This window comes from Panthera leo, chromosome A3 (assembly GCF_018350215.1).
Source record: "Panthera leo isolate Ple1 chromosome A3, P.leo_Ple1_pat1.1, whole genome shotgun sequence".
Lineage (NCBI taxonomy): Eukaryota > Metazoa > Chordata > Mammalia > Carnivora > Felidae > Panthera > Panthera leo.
The window spans coordinates 62,314,585-62,341,983 of record NC_056681.1 but is presented as its reverse complement, the minus strand read 5'-3'; the positions used below and the strand labels follow the sequence as shown (position 1 = coordinate 62,341,983).

The following is a 27,399-nucleotide window of genomic DNA, read 5'->3' as shown; positions in this document are numbered from 1 at the left end:
ACATGGTGTATGGTTACCAGTTACCAGCAAGGGTTCACCAAGGGAGAAAAAATGCTTTCTGTGTGTGTGTGTGTGTGTGTGTGTGTGTGTGTGTGTGTGTGTGAATGGGATAGGATTACTAGGTTAGTAAAGTTAGAAAGCTAGCCCCAGGTTTAATGTATCTTGGTGTCAGTCAGCTAAGCATTTAACAGAATGTCCTATATCTTCATGACTAACATGGGGCATGTGGGCTCATTAATAATAGTCCATCTTTTAGATTGATTCGACTGTAGGTTATTAGCTGGTTGCACAAATAGGGACAAAGAACGGGTGCCTCACAAGGCAAGGAGAGGTATGATAAGGAAGGGGCTCCTTCTGGGTGGGGGGCTGGAGTGGGAGGCCAGATGGCCCTAGAGTAACAGGAGACAAGGCCAGAGGTGCTACTGAGAAAAGACGACTAGTGGAAAGAGGGAGAAGCAGTTTGCTCTAAGGGTCCAAAGTCGAAAGGAGGCTGGTGGTGCTGACAGATGACTGGGAACCTCCTTGGCACCCCCTGATCACTTGCCCCTGCCTTCCCACACTCAGGGAGGTATTGTCAGCTGGGCCAGCATTTTCTCTCCACTTCATTTTCTTCTGCTGCACAAAATAGCTCTAGTTCTGTGTATTCCTCCCTGCCTTCTGAACTGTCCCTGGCTGAGGCCTCCAGGAGAGATTTCCACATCTCCAAGACAAAGACATCAGCATTAGATCTGACCTCACTTCTCAAGTAACTTTAAGAAACTTAAAAGAAAATAAACAAAAACCTATATTTTGACCCAGTGATTCTCCTTCTAGAAACCTGAGGGAGACAGATATAACCAAGTATATTTATTGCAAGGATTTTCGTAATGGCAAAAAAAAAAGGGTGGGGGGGAGAAGGAAGGGCACAATTTAAGAGCCCAGTGGGTATTGGGGTTATGCACACATGTGTACAGTGAAATAATATGCAGTCTTTGAATTTTTAAAAATATTTTTACAACATGGGAAAATACAAAGAATGTGAAGTATTTACAAATTATTTAATTTCATTTAGTATTTCATTTTAAAAGACCAAACAAAATACTTAGTTAACAGCAGTTGTCTTTGGAAGACAGGATTATAAGTGATCTTAATGTCCTTTTTTGCAGTTTTGTTACCAATAGCAAAAAAGTGTATTTATGTGTGTGTGTGTGTGTGTGTGTGTGTGTATATATATATATATATATATATATATATATATATATATATATTTGGTGTAAAAATGATTATAAGAAAATTGGGAAATTAGAACATTTGATGTTGATGATCTTAAGAAATTACATATTGAGGTGTGGTATTGCATTCTATTGTGTTCTGCTTTTTAAAAGAGTCTTTATCTTTTAGAGATACTAACTGAAATGCCTGTAACATTTATAGATGTTTACAGATAAAATCTGAGATTTGCTTCAAAATAAGCCAGTGAAGTGGGTAGGAGGAAAGAGGAAACAAGATTGGCTGGAGTAGTTGGAGTTGTTAATTATTTAGGTTAGGTGAAGGGCCCTGAGGGTGTGATTACATTAGTTCCTGTACTTTTGTAGATGCCTGATATTTTCCATCATAAAAGGTTAAAAAATTAGAGACTGCTGGCTAAATGAAAAATCAAAAGCATGAAGACCTGTCACAGGACCAGTCTTAGGGTCTACTGATATCCGCCTGTCAACATCTTCACCCCTGGGTGCTTGGGTTAAAAGGAGAAGGCTATTGGGGTGCCTGGGTGGCTCAGTACGTTAAGCGTCCAACTTCAGCTCAGGTCACCATCTCGCTGTTCCTGGGTTTGAGCCTTGTGTGTTCGGCTCTGTGTGCTGACAGCTCAGAGCCTGGAGCCTGCTTCAGGTTCTGTCTCCTTCTCTCATTGCTCCTCCCCCGCGTGCTCTCTCTCTCTGTCTCTCAAAAATAAACATTAAAAAAAATTTTTTTTTAATTAAGAAAGTAGAAGCCTATTTAGAGAAGCCCCATTTCTGAATCCCACCTTGCTTTATCCCCCCTCACAGTGTGATTCTGGACAGGACTTCCCTGAGCCTCAGTTTCCTCCCATGAATAGTAGGAGATGTGCGAGGGAGAGTGCCTGAGAACATGCTCACCCCCACTGCTCCATAGCTGGGGGCAGGTAGACCCTGAGATGGGAGACACCCAAGTATCTACCATCAGAAGGGGCAACTAAGGTCTGGCCATCTTGACAGGGCTATAGAGGGAGCTCTTCAAACTTTTTTGTTCATGCCACCCTATTAGAAAACTGTTTAAAAAAATAATTTTTTTTTTAATGTTTATTCAGCTTTGAGAGAGAGAGACAGAATGTGAGCAAGTACAGGGCAGAGAGAGAGGAAGACACAGAATCCAAAGCAGGCTCCAGGCTCTGAGCTGTCAGCACAGAGGTCAATGCGGGGCTCAAACCCACAAACTGTGAGATCATGACCTGAGCCGAAGTTGGACACTTAACCGACTGAGCCACCCAGGCAGTCCGAGAAAACAGTTTTTTAAAAATGTTTATTTATTTTGAAAGAGAGAGAGCAAGTAAGGAAGGAGCAGAGAAAGAGGAAGAGAGAATCCCCTCCACATGGGGCTCATGCCCTGAGGTGAAATAAAGATGCTTGGGGTGCCTGGGTAGCTCAGTTTGTTAAGCATCCGACTTCAACTCAGGTCATGATCTTGCAGTTCTTGGGTTTGAGCCCCACATCATGGCTCTGTGCTAACAGGTCGGAGCCTGGAGCCTGCTTCAGATTCTGTGTCTCCTTCTCTGCCTCTTGCCTGCTCACACTCTTTCTGTCTCTCTCTCTCTCTCTCTCTCTCTCTCTCTCAGATGAATAAACAGTAAAAAAAAAAAAAAAAAAAAAAAAATTAAAAACAAAAAAAGAGTTGGATGCTTAACAGACTGAGCCACCCAGGCACCCCTAGAAAAAAAGTTTTTAAAAATTTCTACCTCTATTCATATAAGGATTATATACGTATACTGTTTTATTAATACATATATATTATAAAACAGATACAAAAATTTTTAAAGAAGATGAAATAACAATTATTTAAAAATGTTTTTATTATTTAAATATACAAATTTAAATTTTAAATTAAATATTATTTTTAAATGTTTCTACTGTAACACATACCTTATATACTTTCTCATGGGACAAAGTACCCTCGGTACTGGGATTCATCATTACAGACAGTGGCTCTAAGTCTGCGTTTCAAATAGTTTTCTTGACAATTTTGAATTATTTTGGCCAAGCACTCCTCAACTCCCCCGGTACTTGTATTCCCCCTGCTGACTGACAAAGGGCTGGCAGGGGGAGGAGAGGGCCAGCTCTGGCCTTTGTAGGTGCCCTGCTTACTTTATTCATGTTCCCTTCACTCTGGAATTTCCTTGCATGGGTCTTGTAAAGCGACTGTCCATTGTGTGAGCATTGATTTGGTTAAAAGTGCTCAACAGAATCTGTAAACCTGTGTCCTTGGGCATACCTCATCTGAAACTCCTCTCGCTTTGCTGGAGAGCAATTGAGTGAGGCTGAGGGCTCCTTCCCTCGGGGGCTGGCTGCTCGCCACCTGCTCAGGGCCCACTGTCAGTCTGTGTATAAACGAAAGCTAAAGTTGCTTATTTATTTTGGATTACAAGTAAATGTGAATGAAAGGGGGATGAATACTCCTTTTGGAGACCCTGTTCTAGAAAGTCCCAGACGGGCTGTGGCTCTCTTCTGTGTGTACTGTCAGTGTCTGGCTGTGTTGTCTTTTGCTCAGGATAGCTGGGCAAGTCTCCTGGTAAGTCTCTAGAAATGCTTTCTGTTTTGGCAAGTGGGCTGCAGTGTCTCCGTTTTCATTTCTCTTTTCCATGTGGCTGTACTCCTGTCACTTTTCCTTTTTTTTTTCTTTCCTGCTTCACTCAGTTTTTTCCTTTTTGTCTTGCTGTCCATTTTCCTTTTCCTTTTAAAAACATAACCAGCTATAACGACTGTATTTATTGAATGGCTTCCTTATTGGGCACTAGGCACTAAGGAATGAATCAAGAAGCACCGGGTATAACTTGTGCTGGCAAGAATGGAAACTGGGAGCCCTACTAGGGAGGCAGTGTGGAGATTTCGGTCAGATCTTCCAGTGCACGAACCCTCTGACCTAGTGGCTCCACAGCTGTACGTACATCGAGATCTCACATGGATCGAACGGTGGAGCTCAGGGATTTTCACTGCAGCTTTGTTCGTGGTATAAGAAACTGGAAATAATCGTGGGTCCGTCAGCAGAAGAGAGAGGGTTAAATCCCCCCTAGCATCCACCAGTGGAACCCTCCACAGGGGAGGCAAAGTGACTGGGCTCCAGTGACATCGCTGTGTGTAAAACCCAAGGTGCAGAAAGATGTACATTGTGTTTATAATTAAAATGTAAAAATAAAGCAATATATTTATTCTAGAAACTTTTAGAAAGGAGGAAAATGACTAGGAAATGAAAGACCCCCTTCTCCCACCACTCAAAACGTGAATATTTTGGTCTTGTTTTTTCTTCTAGTAAGTCAGCAATGAACCAACTATATTGCTGTCTCCATCCCCTCAATATGAGGCATCATTCTTATCCTTTCTGATTATGAATGTAAAATGAGTAATACATGGTGATTTTAAAATGCATTAAGCTAAAGCAGAAGAAGCCAGTGTAGTTCCCATATTTTCTTGTTTTGTAACTTTTTGCTTTATGCAAGTGGTGAACCACTGTCTCTTTTAAATCTCTGTCTACATCAGCCTAATTTTTAGTGGCTACAGTACTGTATCATAAACCACCCTAGATGGACCCTCCTGGGCACAACTTGCACCCTGGCCTGGGTTTTTCCTTGTATTAAGGTCTTTCCTAGAAGTGGTAGATATGGCTGAGGCCAGGGTCTTACTTTCTCCATTTTGACACGTGCTGCCAAATCCTGAAGAAAAAAGTGTCATTGTTTCCTTCAGTACTTCCCTGTGTTAGTCTTTATGGTCTTACGGTATATTTCATTTATTTATAAAATTTTTTTAAGTTTATTTACTTATTTCCAGATAGAGAGACACAGCATGCAAGCAGGGGAAGGGCAAAGAGAGGGAAAGAGAGAGAATCCCAAGAGAGAATCTGCGCTGGCAGTGCAGAGCCCGATGTGGGGTTGGAACCCACGAACTGTCAGATCATGACCTGAGCTGAAATCAAGAGTCAGTTGCTTGAGGGGTGCCTGGGTGGCTCAGTCAGTTAAGTGGCCGATGTCGGCTCAGGTCATGGTCTTGCCGTTCATGAGTTCAAGCCCCGCATCAGGCTCTGTGCTGATAGCTCAGAGCCTGGAGCCTGCTTCACATTCTGCCTCCTCTCTCTGCCCCTTCCCTGCTCACATTGTGTCTCTCTGTCTCTCAAAAATGAATAAATGTTAAAATATTAAAAAAAAAAAAAAAAAGGCGGACGCTTAGGACACTTAACTGCTTAACCAACTGAGCCACCCAGGCGCCCTAATGTATTTTAACTTACATTAAAATTAAGGATCTCTTCATTGTTCTTTTAAGTTGCTTATTGATTAAACAACTTACTCCCTGCCCCTCCCCAGTCTGTCCCTCTCTGCTTAGGGAACTGATGGAAGCTTCTTTTTGTGCATAGCTCTCTTGTCCCCTGGTTGCTGAGGGGTGCCCACATGGAGGGTTGTGCAAGGGTCTGACTTCTGCTGCTGTTCTCCTCTGCTTCCTCCAATATGCCTGCCCCGCCTATATCTTCTTGCTGGGATGGGCTGCCCCTCCTGCTGGTGAGATCAGCACTATTAATAGTCTGCTTAATCCTGCCCGTTGTCTGGGTGGAGGGAGGAAAAAGGAGGGGGATTCCCAGGACATCAGGGTGCTGGTGTCCCAGGACATCAGGGTGCAAGTGAAGAGACCTATGACCTGTGGTGGTGCGTCTTCTGGCAGTCAAGCCTGAGGTGCCTGAGAGCTCAGAGCCTGCTGGGAGCCTTTGAGGGCAGGAAGTGGGCGACCTCACTTGCTGGGGGACCAGCGAGGGAGATGCCCAGGACACCGTCTTGGGTAGTGGGAATCCCATGTCTGATCTGGGGCCTCTGGATATTCCACATGAGAAAAGGCAGCAGGAGCTGGTGAGTAGGGCCCTCTCCGGGCCTTTGTGGACTTTGAAACCCAGCACTTAGTAATGTGTTTTTCTTATGGTCTATGAGAGATTATAAAGTTTTTTATGGGGGGAGGAGGATACAGCAGTTTGCTAAACTGGGCAGTGCGGAAGGTGGAGGATTGGGCTTTCTGGGGTCCCTGCAGACCAACCTATATGTATCCAGCAAAGCGTTTGGGTGTCTGCTGTGTTCCAGGCATGAGGTGGGAGGGGATGGGATAGCATCGCCAGTCGACTGCATAGGCAACAGTACAAGTGCTGGTGAAGGGAGAAGGGAGCGCTGGGGCGGGACTGGGCAGTGAGTGCTAATGGTCCCCATGGTGGAGCCCCCCAGGGCTGAGCCAAGGGTGGTAAAGAGGAAGGGTTGGGGAGGGACTCAGGCAGGTTATGGGGCCTCTCGCTCCTTGCCCCTGTTCCAGGTGGGACAGGGCAGGTGAAAGAGGCCTCACTGTGGTTCTCTGACTGGGAGGAGACCTGGCTGGACAAAGGTCGAAGAAGGGCAGCTGTGCGGGTAGGAGCTTCACGGCCCAGGTGTGCGGGTAGGAGCTTCAAGGTGCCCTTGCTAGCAGTGTTTGAATTTAAAAGGAAGCCCCAGTCCCGCAGGGTTTGGGGGTGGGGGGTGGGGCAGGGAGCAGTGTGAGAGTCTTTTTCAAAGTTACTTCAATGGATGTCTTTCTTTCTGATTGTAAAATTAAAACTATTGACTGTGGAAAGGTTGGATTTTCTATTCAGAAAAGTATAAAACAGAAAAACCATCCTGAACCTCCCATACTTTTAGGTTGAATAATATGAAATTGTCATTTTTCTTGGTCAAAAATAGTCAAATATCAACAATTTCATGTGGATCAGCCAAATATGAGCATGTTGCTATATTTCCTCATTCTTTTTTCTTTGAATGAGGACTACTTTGAGAACTGAGGGATTCTCAGCTTTTGGGGTAGATGTATTATTTAAATTTTCATGTTTCATTTCTCACCCCAACCACCCCCAAAATCCAATTATCCAGTTGAATGGACATTAATAATAAAATAAGGTAAATCATTAAAGTAAAAATTCTGTATTAGATTTAAATTTCATAGAATGAGGATCATAAATATAAGTCCTAAGTTGGTCTTTTTATTTTAAAAGGTAAATTAAAAATGATTTTTGAATTATGGAAACTTAATTACTGAAATTCAAAATAATTCTTCTCTAGGCTCCATCCCTTTCCCCCTTCCCCCCTTCCCATTGATTACATTTTTTTTCTCCTATGGAACGTCCACGTGAACTGTCATTCATTCCCTGATAGCCATTGAACACTTAACTGGATGCCAATCGCTGTTCTGAGTTTCAAGAACACAGACTAAAGCCCCTGCTGTAGTGTAGCTCAAAATATAGCAGGAGAAGACGGGCCATAAATGATAAGTTCATTGAATAAGCGTACTATATCATTTATTTTAGGGGATTTAATGACTAGGGTTGAGGTGCTGGAGGAGGAGTGGTAGTTTTTGGGTAAGGGCTATGCAGTTTTCACTGAGGCCTCACTGAGAGGGCCACATATGAACAAAGACCTGAAGTGGGGGCAGGCTACCCAGCTGTGTGGGGGAGGAGCAAGCCAGGCAAAGGGAGCAGCCTATTGTGTTTGAAGAACAGCAAAGAGGCCCTGTGGCTGACCTGAGCACTGGAGAGAGAGTGGTAGGAGACATGAGAGGGTCAGCACCAAGGGCTCTGTGGGGGATGGGGCTTTTACTAGGAGTGAGACAGGAGCCACTGGAGGGACTTGGGTGAGGCATAAGGTGACCTGACTTCCCCCCTCTTGCTGCTGTGTTGAGAGCCAACCCCAGGTCCAGGATGAAGCAGGGAGCTGCTTAGAGGCTAGTCTAGCTCTCTGGGTGAGACGGAGATGTGTGTGGCCCGGAACGAAACAGTAGCAGTGGAAGCCTCCAGAAGAGGCCAGATTCTAAGTGTCCATTGCAGGTAGAGCTGACAGGACCTACTGGAAAGGTTGGATATAAAAGGGTAGAGAAATACAGGAGACAGTTTACTCCCCCATGGCCTGATCTACTGGATTGATGGACATGAGGAAGGCTGGGGGGAAGGGTGGCAATTTGGTTTTGGCCACGTGGAGATCAAGATGTTAGGCATCTAGGAGAAGCTACCTACCTAGTCACCAGTTGGGTTTATGAGTCCAGAGGATGCGGGAGTGGGCTGGGCTGGAAGTGTTTATTTGAGATGCCTTGACATACAGTTTGTATTTAAAGTCACAAAGCAAGGGACCAGGTCCGAGGACTGAGCTCTGGGATGCTCCCACGTAAAGAGGTCAGGGAGAAGGAGCAGCCCCTGAGGTGAGAGGAACACCAGGAAAGCTGTGTGCTAGAAACCAAGGAGAGGAAGGATTTCCAGGAAGTGGGAGAGAGTGACCCCTCATCAGAAGATGCAGCCTGAGCATGAGACCCTGTCACTGGAAGTCACTGGTGACCTTGGCAAGAGAGGTTCTCTAGCTAAGGAGGAGAATCTTCTGCTAAGACCATAAAAAACAAAACAAAACAAAACTCCTCTGGGCAAAGTAGAGCAGAGGTGACTGGGTGGCGCCCCAGGCCTGTACGCCTTCAGGTTACCTGTCCCTTAGAGGGCATCCGCACACACCAGTGATGCTGCAAACAACGGAGCCTCAGAGAGGAGGCAGGAGGGCTGAGAGTGGCCCCAACATTGGTCTCAAGGAATCAGCTTATTTCTTCTACAAGGAGGGATATTTCTGTCCTTTAGAGAAGCCACCAGCCTTTCCCTGTGTGGCCCAGTGCACCCGTGACTGTGCGTCAGGATTTGTTGTGAGCCTGTGGTTAATTGGAGGGAGGCTCAGTGGAGAGGAGGACATTTGCTCAGGTTATTAAAGCTTTGTCTCTTCTGTGCCGAGGCCCTGACTTCTGCGCTCTGAGCAAGGCGCTGCTAACTGAGCCACATTCAAACACGCCTCATTACGTGGGACTCAGTCTGTGTCCATTTAGGCACAGAGGGTCCTTGCTCACCCCAGAGTCTCCCCAGTCTCCCTTTGTTTCCCTTGATTTTGTTTTTTCCCCTGTCAATTAAAAAAAATTCTAGTAGTGAAACCTTCCCATCAAGTAGAACAGTATCAGAAGGGTACAGAGTAAGGGATAATAGGGCCTCTCCCCCAAACTCCACATAACCCCAGAGGTGATCACTGTCTGCTCTTCCATGCAATTCAAGGCAATTCATCTCCTCCCCTCATCCCGCCAAGTGCCAGCCCTGAGTTTCTGCACAGGCAGCTGGCACCACTGCTTGCTGTTCCATCAACAGTCTGTGTGGGGCTTCATTCCACATTCTGTCTGTCCATCCAGCCTGCTGCCTTTTCCCCAGAGCAGTGGCGGCCACTATTCAGTACTCCTGCTCCATTGCTGTTGATTTAGGTTGTTTCTGGTTTGAGGTTGTTAACAGTGTTCTGTTTGCTTCTGTGTCTTTCTGCTTTGGGAAAGATTATAGCCAACTTTCTCCCCGTGGAATTTCTGATTCCTAGGTTAGAAACCTTTAGTTTTGAGACAGGCTGCCAAATCGGCCTCCTGAAATATGCCCATTTACCTGTCCACTAAACAGAGGACCCTGTGACAACATGTTTGTCTCCCCCAACACTGGGCATCACCAGTCTTGGAGTGTGCCAGTCTGACAGGTGGTAAAAGCTACTTCGCTTTTTACTCTGGTTCCACCTGATGGCATAGTTTAGCTGGCTGCCTTAGACCACCCAGAACATTGTTTCTGTTTCTAGAAGACACTCCTGGATGGGCAGCGTCCAGCAGGCAGAGAGGCCTGGGGGCCAGACCCAGCCCTGAGTGGGTGCTGCCTGCTGGAGGACCTTGATGGATCTCTTGCCCCTGTTGGCTCATGTCTAGAGGGTTTTTGTGTGTGTGTGTGGTTTTGTTTTTTGTTTTTTTAATGTTTGTTTATTTTTGAGAGAGAGACAGAGTGCCAACAGGGAAGGGGAAGAGTGAGCTGGGGACAGAGGATCTGAAGCAGGCTCCATGCTGCTGACAGCAGAAAGCCCGACGGAGGGCTTGAACTCATTAACAGTGAGATCATGACCTGAGCTGAAGCTGGATGCTTAACTGAGCCATCCAGGTGCCCCTCATGTCTAGAGTTTTTTGTTTTTTGTTTTTTTTTTTAATGTTTATTTATTTTTGAGACAGAGAGAGACAGAGCATGAACGGGGGAGGGTCAGAGAGAGAGGGCAACACAGAATCTGAAGCAGGCTCCAGGCTCTAAGCTGACAGCACAGAGCCCAATGCGGGGCTCGAACTCATGGACTGTGATATCATGACCTGAGCCAAAGTCGGACGCTTAACCGACTGAGCCACCCAGGTGCCCCCCCTTTTTAAAAAAAAATTTTTTTTTTTTTAATGTTTATTTTTGAGACAGAGACAGTAGAGTTTTTAGTCAAGTCTAGCCATGGTTCTGTCTAGCAAAGTGCTGAAAGTGTTTTGACCACAACTTGTAGCTGGAAATGAGTGTAGCATAGTGACTGGCATGTGTGTGAAAGTTGCACAGAACATACTCCCCCACCCCCCGCCCCAGTCACATGTGGCGTACTCTGATATCTTTTTCCTTTATTTTGTTTTTTAAAATGCTGCTCCTGAGAACTGGTGCCTCTCTGGAGTTCTGAGGAACGCATCCTGGGGTTGGGGGATTTCCAGCGGCCTTAGAGACTTGGAAAATGTCCTCTACAGAGAAGTTCTTAGAGTGGGGCCTAAGACTGGGTTGTGAAGGGGACATTGCATAGGAGACCCTAGCTTGGCCTCAGCTCTCCCAGGGTTTTTTCCCTTAAGCTGCTCCAAACCTGTGTCCCTGTGTGGGGTACACAGTTCCATTCAAACTGAAGTGTGGGCCAAGCCCTTGGCTGTCTCCTTCCTGTCATGCACTGGGGCAGGGGGCACGAGAACAGGGTAGACAATCAGAAAGAGGGCCAGGAAAGCCCTGCTACCCCACAAAGCTTCTGTGGAGGGTCCCTCCACCCTCCCTCTGCTACCCAACTTTCTCTTGTTTTAGGTTGAAAGGGTGGCCTTTCTCTAATTACAGTATTTGCCTGGCCTAATTACAGCCCAGGCTAATTTGTTAATGGTTTTGGGAACTGAGAGCCTTTGCCTCGGGCAGTATCACAGCCCCTGGGTACATGCTGGGGAGTTTGCCAAGGAGAGCAGGGTGAAGGAATGTGAGTGCCCCGTGGGGCCCCATGGGCAGCCTGGGCTGTCTGAGGAGCCCCGTGTCCAGTTGGCACACACATGTCTCTGACTGATGGCTCCACTGTCCATGGGTTGTCAACGTGGGTCTTTCCCCTCTCCAGGACTCTCAGGAGATTCTGATACACAGCACCAGACAGGTCCTTGCCATTTTCATTCTACTGAAACAAAAGGTCTGAAATGCCTTGAGATTTAAAAAATACTTTTGGTTTTCCTTTTCATAAGAGCAATATCTGTTTGCAGTAGAAACTTCAGGAAATAAAGAAAAGGGAAAAAAAACCACCCATACCCCACCCCAGTGACTCATGACCCCACGTGTGTTAACGTTTTGGTGGAGGAGTCTCATGCCTGATCCCTTTGTTCTTGCCTGACTCATTGCATTGTCCTCCCCCCCCCCCCCCCCCCCCCCCCGGCCAGGGAAGTCCCACCTGGCCATCGTGCAGAAGGTGAACAACGAGGGTGAAGGTGACCCCTTCTACGAGGTGCTGGGCCTGGTCACCCTGGAGGATGTCATTGAGGAGATCATCAAATCTGAGATCCTGGACGAGTCGGATATGTACAGTGAGTTCCATCCTCTCCACAGGCCCGGAACCCTTTTCCTATTCACATCCTAGGTGCCCCTAGGTGGGAAGGCCACAGTGCAAGGACATGGGAGGGCTGGCACCCTGAGACCCAGGAACTCCGTGTCTCACCCTGGCCAGGGACCTTGCCCTGGTGCAGACACTGCTGCTTGTGCCTGGAAGAAAGGACTGCAGAGCTGGGGACTGGAGAGCAGGTTCTAGTCTGTTCCTGAGTCATTGGGGTTCAGTGTTCTCAGTTCTAGATTCTGCCTCTTGCAGCTGACAACCGAAGCCGGAAACGAGTATCTGAGAAGAACAAACGTGACTTCTCAGCCTTTAAGGATGCTGACAATGAACTCAAGGTGAAAATTTCACCTCAGCTACTTCTGGCGGCTCATCGCTTCCTGGCCACGGGTAAGAGCAAGTGGAGGGCCTTCAGGTGTTGATGGGATACAGTCATGGAAGAAGGATTCTAGGCCTCTGGCTACTTTCTCCCATGGGACAAGGGCTGTGTCAGGTGAAAGGTATAGGGAAAACATGATTGCCTCTGAAAGGGGGCAAGGCGCCTTCCCTCTATCCCTGGGGCACACCTTGTGATTTGTTTTCTTTGTTGATGGGTTGCCATTGCAAATTTCTAGGAAGCAACCAAGTTGGTTTTGAAAATAACCACTGGGAGTACCTGAAGTGGGCCCTGGGGTTCCGCAGACCCATGGGTGCTGGGGAGGAGGAGGGAGAAAGAGGCCTTTCCACATACTGTGGGCCCACAGCTCTTGTCTGGCACAGCTCTTGTCTGGCACAGCTCTTGTCTGGCACAGCTCTTGTCTGGCTCGTGCACTCCAAGGAGTCTCAATCCAGTTCTGTTCTCATCTCTCCTCCTTCCCCTCTGCCTGAATTTGCTGGGTCCAGCAGGACTTGACCTCTAGGTCAATGACATTTCTCTCTTCTCACCCCTGACTCAAAGCCCCTTTGGGGATCTGGGTGATTGATTTGAAAAGCTCCTGCCTATTCCCCACCTCCCCCCAAAATCTGACTTCCTTCCTAACTCTCACTTGCTGAAGGATGTTAATTCTCTTTATTTTTCCTGCCAGGATATTGACGATAGTGCTAATGATAATGATGATAATATTTATGAAGCACTTTCCATATGGCAAGAATGTATCTAAGAGTTTTTTTTTTTTTAATGTTTATTTATTTTTGAGAGAGAGAGACACACACACAGTGTGAGCAGGAGAGGGTCAGAGCGAGAGGGAGACACAGAATCTGAAGCAGGCTCCAGGCTCTGAGTTGTCAACACAGTACCTGATACGGGGCTCAAACTCACAAACGGTGAGATCAGACCTGAGCCAAAGTCAGACACCTAACCTACTGAGCCACCCAGGCGCCCCAGAGCATGTTTTGTTTTTAAAGTAACCTCTATACCCAATGTGAGGTTGTAACTTGTGACTCTGAGATCAAGAGTCCTATGCTCCACTGACTGAGCTAGCCAGGAGCCCCAACCCTACCAAGTTTTGTTTTGTTTTGTTTTGTTTTGTTTAATTGTTACTATTTTTTTTTTTTAGAAATCTTTTTTTTTTTTTTTTTTAATGTTTATCTATTTTGAGAGAGAGAGAGTGCTGCACCTATATGAGCAGGGGAGGGGCAGAGAAAGAGAGAGGGAGAGACATAGAATTCTAAGCAGGTTCCACGGTATCAGTGCAGAGCCCGACACGAGGCTTGAACCCACAACCTGCAAGATCATGACCTGAGCCGAAATCAAGAGTCAGATGCTCAGAGAAATACAAATCAAAACCACAATGAGATACCACCTCACACCAGTCAGAATGGCTAAAATTAACAACTCAGGCAACAACAGATGTTGGCGAGGATGTGGAGAAAGAGGATCTCTTTTGCATTGTTGGTGGGAATGCAAACTGGTGCAGCCACTCTGGAAAACAGTATGGAGTTTCCTCAAAAAATTAAAAATAGAACTACCCTATGACCCAGCAATTGCACTACTAGGTATTTATCCAAGGGATACAGGTGTGCTGTTTCGAAGGGGCACATGCACCCCAATGTTTATAGCAGCACTATCAACAATAGCCAAAGTATGGAAGGAGCCCAAATGTCCATCGATGGATGAATGGATAAAGAAGATGTGGTGTATATATATACAACGGAGTATTACTCGGCAATCGAAAAGAATGAAATCTTGGCCATTTGCAACAACATGGATGGAACTAAAGGGTATTATGCTAAGCAAAATTAGGCAGAGAAAGACATAGCGTATGACCTCACTCATGTAGAATTTGAGATACAAAACAGATGAACATAGGGGAAGGGAAACAAAAATAATATAGGGAGGGGGACAAAATATAAGAGACTCAAATACAGAGAACAAACTAAGGGTTGCTGGAGGGGTTGTGGGTGGGGGAATGAGCTAAATGATCAAGGGGCATTAGGGAAGACACTTGTTGGGGTGAGCACTGGGTGTTGTACATAGGGGATGAATCACTGAATTCTCCTGAAATCATTTTTTTTTTAATTTTTTTTTTAAATTTTTTTTTTTTTTTAACGTTTATTTATTTTTTTGAGACAGAGAGAGACAGAGCATGAACAGGGGAGGAGCAGAGAGAGAGGGAGACACAGAATCCGAAACAGGCTCCAGGCTCTGAGCTGTCAGCACAGAGCCCGACACGGGGCTCGAACTCACGGACCGTGAGATCGTGACCTGAGCCGAAGTCGGACACTTAACCGACCAAGCCACCCAGGCGCCCCACCTGAAATCATTTTTGCACTAACTTGGATGTAAATTTAGAAAAATAAATAAATTAAAAAAAAAAAAAAAAAAAGAACCAGATGCTCAGAATCAGATATTGAGCCACCCAGGTGCCCCAACCCCACGAGGTTTTTAATCCTCATTTTACAGATGAGGAAACTGAGACACAGGTTAAGTAACTTGCCCAAGATCACACACTATTAGTGCAGGCGCCGCCATTCCAGCCTAGGCAGGCGGGCTGACTGGAGTGTAACCTGTTTGGATCCAAAGGTGCTTCCTTCCCAGGGAGGTGCAGAACCAAAGGGAAGGGCCTGGGCAGGGAGGGGGCTGTGTTCCCCACGTTGCCTATTCCAGGCCCCCTGTGAAGTCCTCATCTCTCTTCCTACAGAGGTTCCCCAGTTCAGCCCCTCTCTAATATCCGAGAAAATCCTGCTTCGCCTGCTCAAGTACCCAGACGTCATTCAGGAACTCAAGTTTGATGAGCACAACAAATATTACATTCGCCATTACCTGTACACCCGAAATAAGCCGGCCGACTACTTTATCCTCATCCTGCAGGTAAGTGGCCTGCTCCGTGCCTGCCCCCCTATGCCCACTGTCCCCTCCTTGCCTGCTGAGGTGGCTGGGGGACGCAGGGCTTTCCCGCCTAGGGAACGTCCAGCCTGCCCCTGAGCCTCTGCTCCCCCTTTGCCCACCCTCTTCCTGAGAAGCCACCCTTGAGTCTCCAGGTCAGGGTACCTGAACTCTTCAGGGCTCTGGAACCAGCTCTTCCTCGCCCTTACTTCTCCCTCTTGCTTTGTCCTTTTTTCCCTCCGTTGAGTTTTCTTTCTTAGTCTGTTTGTTTTCCTGGCCCTGTGTTCTTCCAGGGGAAGGTGGAGGTGGAGGCCGGGAAGGAGAACATGAAGTTTGAGACAGGCGCCTTCTCCTACTATGGGACCATGGCCTTGTCCTCGCCCACCTCTGGTGAGTCGCTGGGTTGCATCTGTGCTTCTGTGCTGCCCTCCAGCATACCTGGGTTGGGCGGATACTTAGACTGGCACCCAGAACCTGGGGCAGTCCAGGTGGCTCAGGGGAGAGGGAGGCCAGTCAGGGCCAGAGTTGTCAGGGCCTAGCAGAGGTGGTCCAGAAGAGCTGTGACTGGCTCCTTCGGACAGGATTCTGAGAGTGGGGAGAAGAGATGGGAAGGGGAATCTGCGCAAAGGCCTGCATAGAGCTGAGAGCATGTCTTGAGATGTGAGAACAGCCTGCCAGAGTTGGGGGAGGACCATGGGGAGTAAGGACATGTCGGGGAGCCCCAGAAAGTTGGCAGCATTTGGTTGTGATAGGAAGCAGGAAGCCATTGATGGCCTTTGAGCAGGGGGAAGTACGACAGCAGAATGGGCCAACCAGGCAAGCAGCCACAGCAGCGAGAAGAATGAGTGGAGACAGGTGGAGGGAGGACACAGGCTCTTGCTCATGGAGACTGGGTTAGGGAATTGAGGTGGAGAGTGAGGGGGTCCAGAGTGCCTATGGTTGGGAGCCAGGCCGGGGCCTATTTGCTGGGCAGGTTGCAGATGGGCTTGACTTTTCAGCGGGCTTAGCCACTGCCTTTTGGTTAAGGGCTGGATTTTTTTTTTTTTTTTTAATGTTTATTTATTTATTTTGAGAGAGAGATAGCAAGTGGGGCAAGGGCAGAGAGAGAGGAAGACAGAATCCCAAGCAGGCTCTGCACTGCCACTGAGGAGCCCGGCATGGGGCTTGAACTCACAAACTGTGAGATCATGACCTGAGCCAAAATCAAGAGTCAGATGCCCAACTGAGCCACCCAAGTGCCCAGAGGGCTGGTTCTGATGGCAGAAAGGGATTTGGGACAAAGAGGGACTGGACATGCCCTCCAAGAGAGGTTGTGGGAAGTCCAGGGAAGGGCCACTCTGGCCACCCTGGCGCTTTCTGCTTCTCCAGTCCTGGGTGGTTCAGGCTCCCCTTGCCAGAGGGACCTTGTGACTAAAGTGGCACCCTGCAGGCAAGACCCAAGTCTTGCCAGATTGGCTCCTCACCAGTTGTATGACCCTCTTAACCTCCAGAGGGGCTCCAGGTTGCTGCAGGCTGGAAAGCGAAAATCTACTTTATTGCTGGGGGACAGGCCACACATTTAGGTGTGTGTGCATCTCCTGGAGAGCCTCTGTGCTATGCCTGTTGCTGTCCTTTGACAAAGAGGACCTGTGCAGGGCCCAGGGCATCCATGTATATTGACACAGCTCAGCTTATCCACTGGTGTGACGTAGCTCTGCCCCTCCACCAGCATGAGCAGGCTCCAGGAAGGAGAGAGTGAGGAGACAAGGTTCCAGAGCTGGGTTTTGGAGCAGTTGGCCTCTGCCTGGATGCATTGGGCCTAAGGAGGATTTCTCTGCCCCTCCCAAGAGCACCTCTTGCCATCCAGCTGGGGGAAATCTTGTCCAGAAAGGCACACGGTCATGGGACATTTCCTCCAGGCACGCTTTCTCTGCAACAATGCCTTAGAGGCTTGGGTCAGAGTCCTGGGCTCTATCCTTTGACCTGGAGGCACTCAGTTCCCACTTGGAGTGGCCAAAAGGAAGAAGGGATGACTTCTGGGGGGCTTGCTTCACTGTGGAAGCTTCTGCCCCTCTCTGAGCAGGGCTTGTTGGATTGCCCTAAGCCCCTCCCCATCAGAGCCATGTCCCCCTTTCCATTGTGCCCCCTCTTTGCCCAAGGGAGCCTGACCCCCAGCAGATCTGCTTCTCTATCCCATACCTGTGGCTCCATGTTCTGCCTCCTCACCCTACCCATCGCTGACCTTTTCCTCTTTTGCTCCAGTGCCTTCAACCCAGGTCGGGTGTCCGCCTGGCAAGCGGAACTCCCTGCTCTCCTGGCTCTCAGGTAACATGGCATGGCTGGAGAAGTTTGCACTGCCACCTATCGCCTGAGCCCACATACCACAGCTCTACTAACCTCTCCCAGCAGGCACTGGGGCTCCCCACAGCACCTCAGGCCATCCCACCCATTCACACTTGTGGGCCAGCTTGATTTGCACTGGCTCTGCTTGGCCTAGGGCCCAATTACTGGGTGGCTTTGCCCTGGTTCTGGAAGAGCATCCCCAAAGGTCCTTCAGTCCTTGAGAAGACACACACACATGCACATGCACATACACACACGCACGCATCCACACAGATAGGGTGGGAAGGGAGGGTTGCTTCTGGCCAGGCCAAGTGAACCCAGCTGTTCGGCACCCCCTGATCAAGGCCACTCACAAACATCACGATGCCTGTCATGTCATCAGCTTTTTCTAAAAAACTTTCCTCCTTTCTTCACAGGCTTTGCTCTTCATTCTGTTGCTGCTGGTGTCTGCCTGCCAGGGGGAGGCAGCCGCCGGGCAGTTAGAAGTGCGGCCCTGGGCAGACTGCCCTGTTTGAATGCTGTCTCTGCAATTACTAGCTAAATGATTCCGGGAGCTGACTTACTCTAAGTCTTTGTTCCCTCTTGTGAAATGGGAACAATATATGTGCCCACTTCTTAGAATTGTCAGGAGCAATGAGAGAATTGGTATGAAATGTTAGAGCTCAATTGTTACTTCTGTTTTCTTCTTGATTACAACTAAAATGTGCTATTCCAATCATAAACTATTGAGGAAGAGGCCCAATGCCATATACTGTTTCTGGCCTTTGCTGGGACACACTCTTGAGCCTTATCCCAGAATTGCTGGGCTGACTGAGTCAGTTCTCAGTCATTTATGTGGAGGCAGCAGAGGGTGGCGGAAGGTGCTGGTCTCACCATCAGAATTCTGGCCTGACCTGGTGAGCCCAGGGGAGGTTAAGAGCATTACAAGTGCCTTTGAGCTCCAGTCTCGCTGTGTAACTTAACGAAGCTCCTGAGGCCCTGACAGTCCTATCACCAGAGTCCATCTTTTCCCATTTTATATTCGTACAGCTGGGTTTTTTCTCCTCAGCTGTACCAAAGGACATGTTTTTATCGATTCTCTTTAAAAAAAAAAAGTAAAAAGGTGATTTAGAAGACACTCAGCCTTTTCAAACAGCCACCTTTTGGCTGTAATAGAAGTGGGAAGCTGACAATGGCCTTTGAGTGGGTGATGTCCAATGACAACAGAATGGACCATATTGGTCCTCCTTGGCCAACATCTCAGCCCCCTCTTCTCTCTTCTGCTCTTGCTCTTGTGTCACACTGGCCAGGAGTTTGTGTATACATGGTTTAGATCCTGATGTTTTTACCTAATATGGGAACAGAGATGCTTTTCCATAAGCTTTCTGGTTAGAGCCACGCAGTATTCCCCCAAGCACATGTGCCTGCATTTGTTATTCCGCCCCTTATGTATGTTCATTGGGGTCTAAATAACACCAGGATGTGTTGTGAAAAAACTTTCTCTGTGTTTAAGATTATGTTCTCAGGATATCCTTTCAGAATGAAATTACCAAGTCAAAATCTCTTAATTTTTTTTTTACACATTTATAGTTCTGTTTTAATCATAAAAGCAACGTAGCTTATTTAGAAAGTTGAGCAAATAGAAAAAGTCTTAAGAAAATTAAGAAGTATCATAATTTCATTATTCAGAAACGTTTCATATTTTGGTCTATTTCTTTTTGGGCTTCTATTTTTAAAGGGCCGTGTCACTAATCTGTGTTGTTTTTAAATTCAGTTTCTGGAGCATTAATAAGCATTAATAAAAGCATTCCATCATCCAAATGATTAACATGAAATATTAGGTAATATCTTTAGTATTTGTGTTTCTTTTCTAGGACTTAATCAGAGATGTTAGGTTAGGATAAGTGATATATGCACACGATCCTCTCTAATGATTGTACACCGCCCAATCACAGACTACCCAGACTATATTTTCCTAGTTTTATGAATGAAGCTCAAAGATAGAGTATTACTCAGTTCAGTCTCCCTCAGTTAAACTTGAATTGGTCCTTCAGTCACCTGGATTCATTGTGTTTGCTGTCTTCACTGAACTATTTGTTAGAATAGCTAACTTAATAGTTAGTTAGTAACCTAGTGGTTAAGTAAATAAGCTTAGTGCACTTCCTGTTTGTTTAAAAGAAGCCAGCATGCCTTCACAATTAACTTCTTTGTGCATTTCATTGTTTTCTAAGTGTTCTCAAAAATAAGAGCTAATGATGTACAATATGGGTACAGTTCCTTTTTCAAAATAAGGAGTCTGTTCCTTCCTCATTTGTGGTTGAGTCATCCCCCTTTCCTGGTTACAGTCGTCTGAATGGAGGCCTGTGCTGCCCCTGGTCATGGGAAGAGGCGCCTTCACCACTACCCCAGTCTTTGCCTCAAGGGAGGGGCACTTGGACCAGCCTGGAGAAAACCACCAGAGTGGGAGGCCTGGAGCTCTGGAGGCTCTAGGTTCCTGTGAGAGGAACCTGCTGCCCTTGTCCCTCTTGTCACATTGACTGGGGCCAGCAGACACAAGTGGCTGGGACAGTTCCACCCAGAACAGGTCATGTGCAGAACATACTTTTGATGTCTGAAAAGCATTTTAAGGGGCGCCTGGGTGGCTGGGTCAGTTAAGTGTCTGATTCTTGATCTCAGTTCAGGTCTTGATCTCAGGTTCATGAGTTCGAGCCACACATTGGGCTCCGCGCTGGGCATGAAGCCTACTTAAAAACAAAAAACAAAACAGCATTTTAAGACATGAATAGGGCATGGTGTTGTGAGGTCTGTGTGGATGCGCAGGGAGAGGGTGCAAACTGTATGTCTTCCTTTAATATAATTTAAAAGTATATAGTGTATGTCACCTGATATAAGCTGGTACAGAGACAAAGATAGCAACTTGTCTGCCATGGCAGGGTAATCACTGTGTTGCCCTTGACTGATTAGTTGTTGGGGAAATGAGGGTTGTGCAGCTATAAACTTTCTGTGTCTTCGGTTTTTGTTTTCTGCTTTGGTAGGCTTTTTAATACTTCTTGCACAACACTTCTAAACAAACTAACTCATTTGCTTTGATGAGGTCAGATCTTCTACTGTTGGAGCTTCTGCTTGTCCTTAAGAACTGTTCCCATTCCTGGTGGGGGCCCTGCTCCCGGGTGTCCGTGGGACAGGTTAGCAAGAGGCTGTGAGGGGCCACCGGGGGCTCCTGGCCTGACGACCTGTCTCTCCCCACAGACCACTCCCCATCCCACCCCACCACCCTCAGTCGCTCAGCCTCCCTCAGTTACCCGGACCGCACGGATCTCACGAACACAGCTACCTTGGCAGGCAGCAGCAACCAGTTTGGCAGCTCCATCCTGGGCCAGTACATCTCTGACTTCAGTGTCCGGGCACTCATGGACCTCCAGTACATTAAGGTGAGTGCTTCCTGTGTCTCCATCTGGGAAGCGCTGTCTTCCTTGTCCTGGGCATTTGGATAACTCTGCCTCAGCAGTCAGCAACTTCTTTCTTTTGCCCACCACACATGGCACAGAGGGCCCGGTCCCAAGATGTGTGTCCTCCTTATTCTCATTCCTTATTTTCACTAGCTTCCAGAAACTCCAGCTAGTCACGTCCTCTCTTCTGGACTCATAGCCCAACCCTGACCAACCCTGTTCCCCCGGGTCCTGTAAGGTTTGCCTCTCAGTTCCTGCTCTCTGTGAACCTCATCCCTTCCTCCTGCAGATCACTCGGCAACAGTACCAGAATGGGCTGCTGGCCTCACGCATGGAGAACTGCCCTCAGTTTCCCCTGGATGGCTGCACCATCTGCACGGAGAACTTGGCCGGGAAGGCTGAGCTGCCTGTGGTAGATGAGACCACGACTCTTCTCAATGAGCGCAACTCTTTGTTGCACAGAGCTTCCCATGAGAGTGCCATCTGACAGGAGGGCCCGGGGCCCCCCGCCAGCCCCGCGGGGGTCTCCCCAGTGGGCCCACATGAAGATAGGGAGCCTGTTAGGCCAGGAGGGGTGCAGATAGCCTGTCTAACTGAGCAGCCAGATGGCCCCCAGAGTGTGGGGGTTTTGGCCTCCGACAGGGACCTCTGAACAACTCTGAGGTAGCGGCTGCCCAGTTCTAGACTGGCAGGGCAGTGGGCCAGCTACCATGAGCGAGGCTGTTTTTTACTGAGAGAATTTCTGAACTAGGCTCACTGCTCCTCTTTTTAAATATTGTTTGGGGAAAGGAATGGGGAAGGGAAGACAGGGTTAAGGAACTTTATTTAAAACAATTTTTTTTCCCCATAAAAACTTTAATTAAAAGGGGTAGGGTTTCTCACCCCAGGAAGCAATAGCCATAATCTGCTCCCAGCCGTGACCTTCTGGCTTATGTCCCTGACTCAGGGAGCCCACTCTTCCTCCTCTTCCTCCTCTCCCTCCTCCTCCTCCAGAGAGGGGATCCTAGAGGCCCACTGGAGGAAGGTTTTCTCTCGGGAGGAAGATAGTTCCTTTCAGGAAACAACCAAATAGCGCTGAGAACAACTGCCTGGACACATGCACTGAGGCTTGTCTGACGTTGCTGAGGCTGAAGGATTCTGGGTAACTGTGATGAGGGACATGGTACTCCCAGCTACAGAGAGGAGCACACCTACTCCTGTCAATCGCTGGATCCTGGAATTTCCTAGAACTCTGCTGATGGGCTCTTCTGGTGAGTTGGGCTAGGCTGAGGATTCTCACCCCTGTCTCCACTGGTTTGACTCAGATCAGGGTCTCACACCTTGAAGATCACTTACCCCTGCTCCCCAGGCCCTGCCCTTACTTTTACCAAAGGTTTCCCCCTAGGCGAGAGAGCATCTGTCTACATTACGGGTGACTTGTCTGAGATACTCCTTTCCATTCCAGGATTGAATCTGGTCATGGGCATCTGTGTTGTTAGCAATTAATACATCCCCCTTCCCACCCCACAATGTTAAGTCAAGTGTCAGTCACTGACCTATGAAGCCCTTCTTTCCAGACTCCCTGCTTCTCATCCCCAAACCCCAATGCCTCTTGGGGATTGAGGACAACAGGACACATAGGAAGCCAACCTAAGGTTCTTCATGCCCTTTCCTGTGTGGCTGAGGCTTACCCAACCCTGTTCACGCATGTACAAAACCCAGGAAAGGAAGTTTCTTCCTAAAAGGCACACAGCTGGCAGCCCTGTTGCCCCATCTTTGTAATCCTAGCCTGAGTTGTCATCTTGGCCTTGGCTCAAGCTGGTGGTACTGGAACCCGAGAGCTCCGTCCCCACATGGAGTTCTGCCCAGGCGGTTTTTCCTTGGGGCTGAATTAGGCCTTGCTGCGGGGCTCCAGGCTTGCCACTGTTGGGGAGGCTGTGGGACCAAGGTCCATGTTGGCCCTTTCATCAGGTGAAACAGGTGCCCAGGGCCCAAGATCAGGCGAGGGAGACTTGCAAGCCTTCCACCTAAGTAGTATTTATTGACCCTTTCTTCAGTCAGTGACTTCTGTCACCCCAAGTACTCTATTCTTCAAGCGCCTGGAGAATCCTAACTCTTGGGACCAGGAAATGTCTTGTACCAAGTATACTTGCCTGGCCAGTTTAAAGTCTTCCCCAGTCACAGAATTTATTCGTAAAAGTCTGGAGAGAAAGTGGGAACACCCATGGGTTCTCAGTCATGAGAAAAATAGACACTAGACCTTTATTACCTGTTGGGGGAAACCCCTCAGTTTTCTACAGGAGCAGCTTGCTTTCTGAGTCTGCACGGGAGCTTGCAAAGCTGTGTTCCTGAGAGACCTGAGTGCCAGGTGGAGCAGACCGTATTGGCCTGAACCAAGTGAGTGTGTGTGAAGTAAAAGGAGCAGGTGCACACACTTCCACAGCTACCTCTTTGCACACACAGTTACTACCAACAGATGGTCCCTCCTCCCCCTCCCTTTTCCCATTTATAATCACTTCTTGCAGAGGGTCATAATTATTTCCAAATATTACTGGTCCGATGACTTCCTCCTCCCAGTGCAATTTTTCACTTCCTATTCCAACCTCTGGTTCCTGGGCTGAGCCATACCCTGGAACTGGCCCACCCCTGCATGTCTTCCCATGTAAGGGAGACCTTTGTAAATGGCCTCCAAATGGGTAGGCAAGTCACAGCCACCGTAGCAAATAACTCCTATTTATTTTGCATAAGATTTTAATTTGTATATTTTTGTGATTTATTTTGGCATTGTTATGAGTTTGACTCTCGGGGAGTTTTGTTGTATGACTCTTGTGTCTTTTGTCACAAGACAATGATAATATTTGCTAAACAATATATGGAATTTATTTTTGATTGGTAATAAAAAATGAAATATGAAATCTTGGTGAGTCTATAATTTGCCTCTTTGAGTTCTGTCAGTATTCGGTACCTGTCATAAAGATAGTGGCTGTGGTGGCTGTCACCTATGACAGGGTAAGGGGCAAGTATTCTGGCAGTGTTTAATAGTAAAAAGGAAAGCAGAAATGAAATTTACAAAATATGTGTAATCAAGGCTATTGTCACAGGAGCTAGAGAGTGCCAGCTGCTGTTAGATGTACAGGGCAAATGTGCTCAACTGCAACAATGAGGGGTCTTGTCAAAATGGACACCATAGTCTTCTGCCTACGGGTACTGGAGGGGGCAGTCAGCATGGGCAAGTCGCCCCTTCTCTCTCCCCTGAGGGCCAAAGGAGAAAGTTTTATCCAAAAGTATGATCACATTGTTTCATAACATGCAGTCGCCTTTTTGTCCTTGCCCATGAAGTTGGTGGAGGACTCAAAGTTGGAGAGCTCATCCCCTGAAGAGCCCACCTGAGAGTCGCCTCACTGCATCCACTCTTGAGGTTTCTGCTGGGTAGACTTGCGCAGCGCCCATAGGTGCTGTGGCTGTGGTAATCGAGTGTGCTGAGGCTAGAGGCTCAAGCAAGCCAGGCTTAACAGAGCAGACAAATGTGGGGAATATTTAAAGGGGAGAGAGGGGCGCCTGGGTGGCGCAGTCGGTTAAGCGTCCGACTTCAGCCAGGTCACGATCTCGCGGTCTGTGAGTTCGAGCCCCGCGTCAGGCTCTGGGCTGATGGCTCGGAGCCTGGAGCCTGTTTCCGATTCTGTGTCTCCCTCTCTCTCTGCCCCTCCCCCGTTCATGCTCTGTCTCTCTCTGTCCCAAAACTAAAATAAAAAACGTTGAAAAAAAAAATTAAAAAAAAAAATAAATAAAAAAATAAAGGGGAGAGAAAAGGACATTCCAGATAAAATAGCAGATGCAAAAGCTTGTGTATAGGGGGACACGAGAATAAATTTCATCTGACCATATGTTCCACACATGTTTAAGTCCCTGCTACATGCCAGGTGCCACCAACAACTCAATGAGTTTGGTGAGGAAGAGTCCCTGAGGGAGATAGTCACACCAGAACCTTCTGATCTCCTGTGTCCTCCACGTGGAACTCTTCTCCCAGGTCTTTGTGAGGCTCACCCCCTCACTTCATCTAAGTTTCCGTTCAAATGCCACCTCCTTGGAGAAGACTTCCCTGGTCACCCCATCTAAAACAGCATGGACCCAGTCCCTCTGTCCATTTCCTCAACTTGCTTCGTTTTGCTCCATAGCATTTACTGCCAGACAGTAAAATGAGGATTTATGTGTGGTTTGTTATTCCCACACTAGAACCTAAGTTCCAGGAGGGCAGGGCCTTTCTCATTCCCACATGGTACCAGCACTAGAATGGTACCTGGTACACTGTAGGCACTCAATGCAGGAAATACTTGTTGAATGAATGAATGAATGAATGAATGAATGAATGGGTCTTACAAGAAGGTAAGTATTGGATGCTGTTGGGGAAGAGCACATAGCTCCCATAACCTTGACCCAATCTAGTCAAGAGATGGTAGAGGAAGACCGGCTGGAGTAAACGACACTTGCAGACTTGAGAAATAAGCAGGAATTTGCCAGTGAAGTCACATTAGTTATGAGTTTGAAACTCAAGAATAAGTATTTAGATGAAACATGGGAATGTTTTGAACCAAATGAGCAGTAAGGAAAATGGCCTGGAGAGGATCAATGAGAGACCTGAAGATCAAGTGGCATGTATCTCCACTGATGCAGTGACTACCCAGGGGAGGGGGGCAAAGAATGGTACAGAGCCAACAAAGAAAGAAGCTGGTAAAGTACTCTTGCGGCCTCTTAACAGAAAATCACTCCTTGAGCATCTTTGCCCTACTGGATTCTTTTTGTCTTTGGGTATACACAATTTAAGTGAACATTTGTTTTCTGAGTGCAATCCAATTGTCCTACCCAAAGGTTTTCTCCAAAAAATGAATTATAGGTTGTTTTCCAAGGGAGCCTGAGACCAAATCCATAGGGAGTTTTTCCTCTTTCCTCTGGGACTGTTCTTTGCTAGTTAACTTTTTATCTGACTTTCATTTTAACCAGGTCTTCCATTCTGTTTCAAGGTCAGCATTGTCTCTGGACTTGAAAGAAGTGCTAACTAAAGGAGCTGAATTTATAAATTTTTTCTTCAGAGGATGCATGCTGATCCAGTAGAAAGGCTCAGTAGTGTCATTATTGCTTCTGCTGGTGGCTTATTCTGTCATCTACAAGTGAGGCATATAGCACCATCCAGATAATAAAAACTGGAAACATGGAGACCACGGTTTGCACAGTTGGGATAGTCACAGCACTGAGCTTATGATGTTGAAGAGACATTATTACCATCCTTTGAAGAGTTTTTCACACTTTTTTTCTTTTGGTCTTTCACACATGGATTTGTTCATTTTTGCACATTGCCTTCCACACTTAACTGTGTGCCACAGTACCTATACTTATTCTTTTCATGACCTAGCAAATGTGTTTCTGTAGAATCCTTATAAAGATTTTAAATGACATTCACCCTTTTCAAAGTATACTTTTGTTACTAGGAAATTTGAAAATACATAAAAATGTAAAGAAAACACAAAACACAATCTGGACACCTGTAGAAAAGCCCCGTTCCCAGTTTATTTCCTTTCAAAGAGCATACATAATGGGTGAAAAACATTCCATACTGTCAATGAACCATTCTGTCTTCTAAATAACTCTCTTCTTGAATAGTTCTTCTTGTTCCTGAGTAAATATTTTCCCAAGGATAATCTGCTAGAAGTGGAGTGACCAGGTAACTAATTTTTGACAAAGCTGCCCTCTGTTAGCGTGGGTGGGATGGTGACCAGGATATTAGGCAGGTCGTGTCGGAATCCAGCATCCATGCTAAGTCATGCTTCACTTTTCTCCTGTAAAAGTAGCTGTGGGAATCCAAAGAGGTAGTGATTTCGTTTGTTTACACAATTACCATCATTCTCCCTAGCAGGATGCAAGTTCCTTGAAGGCAAAGGGCTGTCTCAACGTTCCCAGACCTATAGCACAGTCGGGCGCAATCAACAAACTTCAAGAAACTTGAGCTTCCCAACGTCCAGTCCTCTTTCAGCTCTCCTTGCCCCTAGGTCAGTGGTTCCCGGGCCCTTTCCTCATAAATGGCACATCTGTCACATACTGAAATTCTGCCTGCCAGCCGCTCCGCTCCGCGCCCCGAGTCAGGGACTTCCCAAAGCACAAGTCCGGTCTCCCGGCGCGCCGGCACAGCTTGTGGGAACGAGACGCCCAGCTCGCCACTCCGCGCCACCCGACGCTGGCCACCCCTCACCCTAGGACTCAAGGCTGAACCCCGCGGGGCTGAGAGCCCCACGCCCCCGGCCCGCCCCAGGATCGCGCCGCCGCTTGTTTACTCCCCGGCGCAGCCTAGTCCGACCCTGGGACCCGCCCTCGCCCACCGCCTATTGGCGGAGGAGGTGCCAAGACTAGCGACGATTGGTCCGGAGGAGGCGGAGGGGTAG

At 47.5% G+C, this 27,399-nt stretch overlaps 1 protein-coding gene across 3 annotated transcripts in view; it reads left to right on the top strand.

Moving 5' to 3' along the window:
- CNNM4 (cyclin and CBS domain divalent metal cation transport mediator 4) overlaps positions 1-23,857 on the top strand; it is a 40,759-nt gene extending 16,902 nt beyond the window's left edge. Inside the window, exons 2-8 of one of the 3 annotated variants that reach the window (XM_042932090.1) lie at positions 11,769-11,912; positions 12,191-12,325; positions 15,055-15,224; positions 15,533-15,629; positions 17,481-17,543; positions 20,790-20,971; positions 21,279-23,857. In XM_042932090.1, coding sequence (XP_042788024.1) covers positions 11,769-11,912; positions 12,191-12,325; positions 15,055-15,224; positions 15,533-15,629; positions 17,481-17,543; positions 20,790-20,971; positions 21,279-21,476 — 989 coding nt within the window. In that variant the 3' untranslated portion in view covers positions 21,477-23,857. Of the gene's footprint in view, positions 1-11,768; positions 11,913-12,190; positions 12,326-15,054; positions 15,225-15,532; positions 15,630-17,480; positions 17,544-17,977; positions 19,070-20,789; positions 20,972-21,278 lie in introns of those variants that run through there. The other 2 variants (XM_042932091.1, XM_042932092.1) reach the window with 2 other exon arrangements.
- The last annotated feature ends 3,542 nt before the right edge of the window (positions 23,858-27,399 follow it).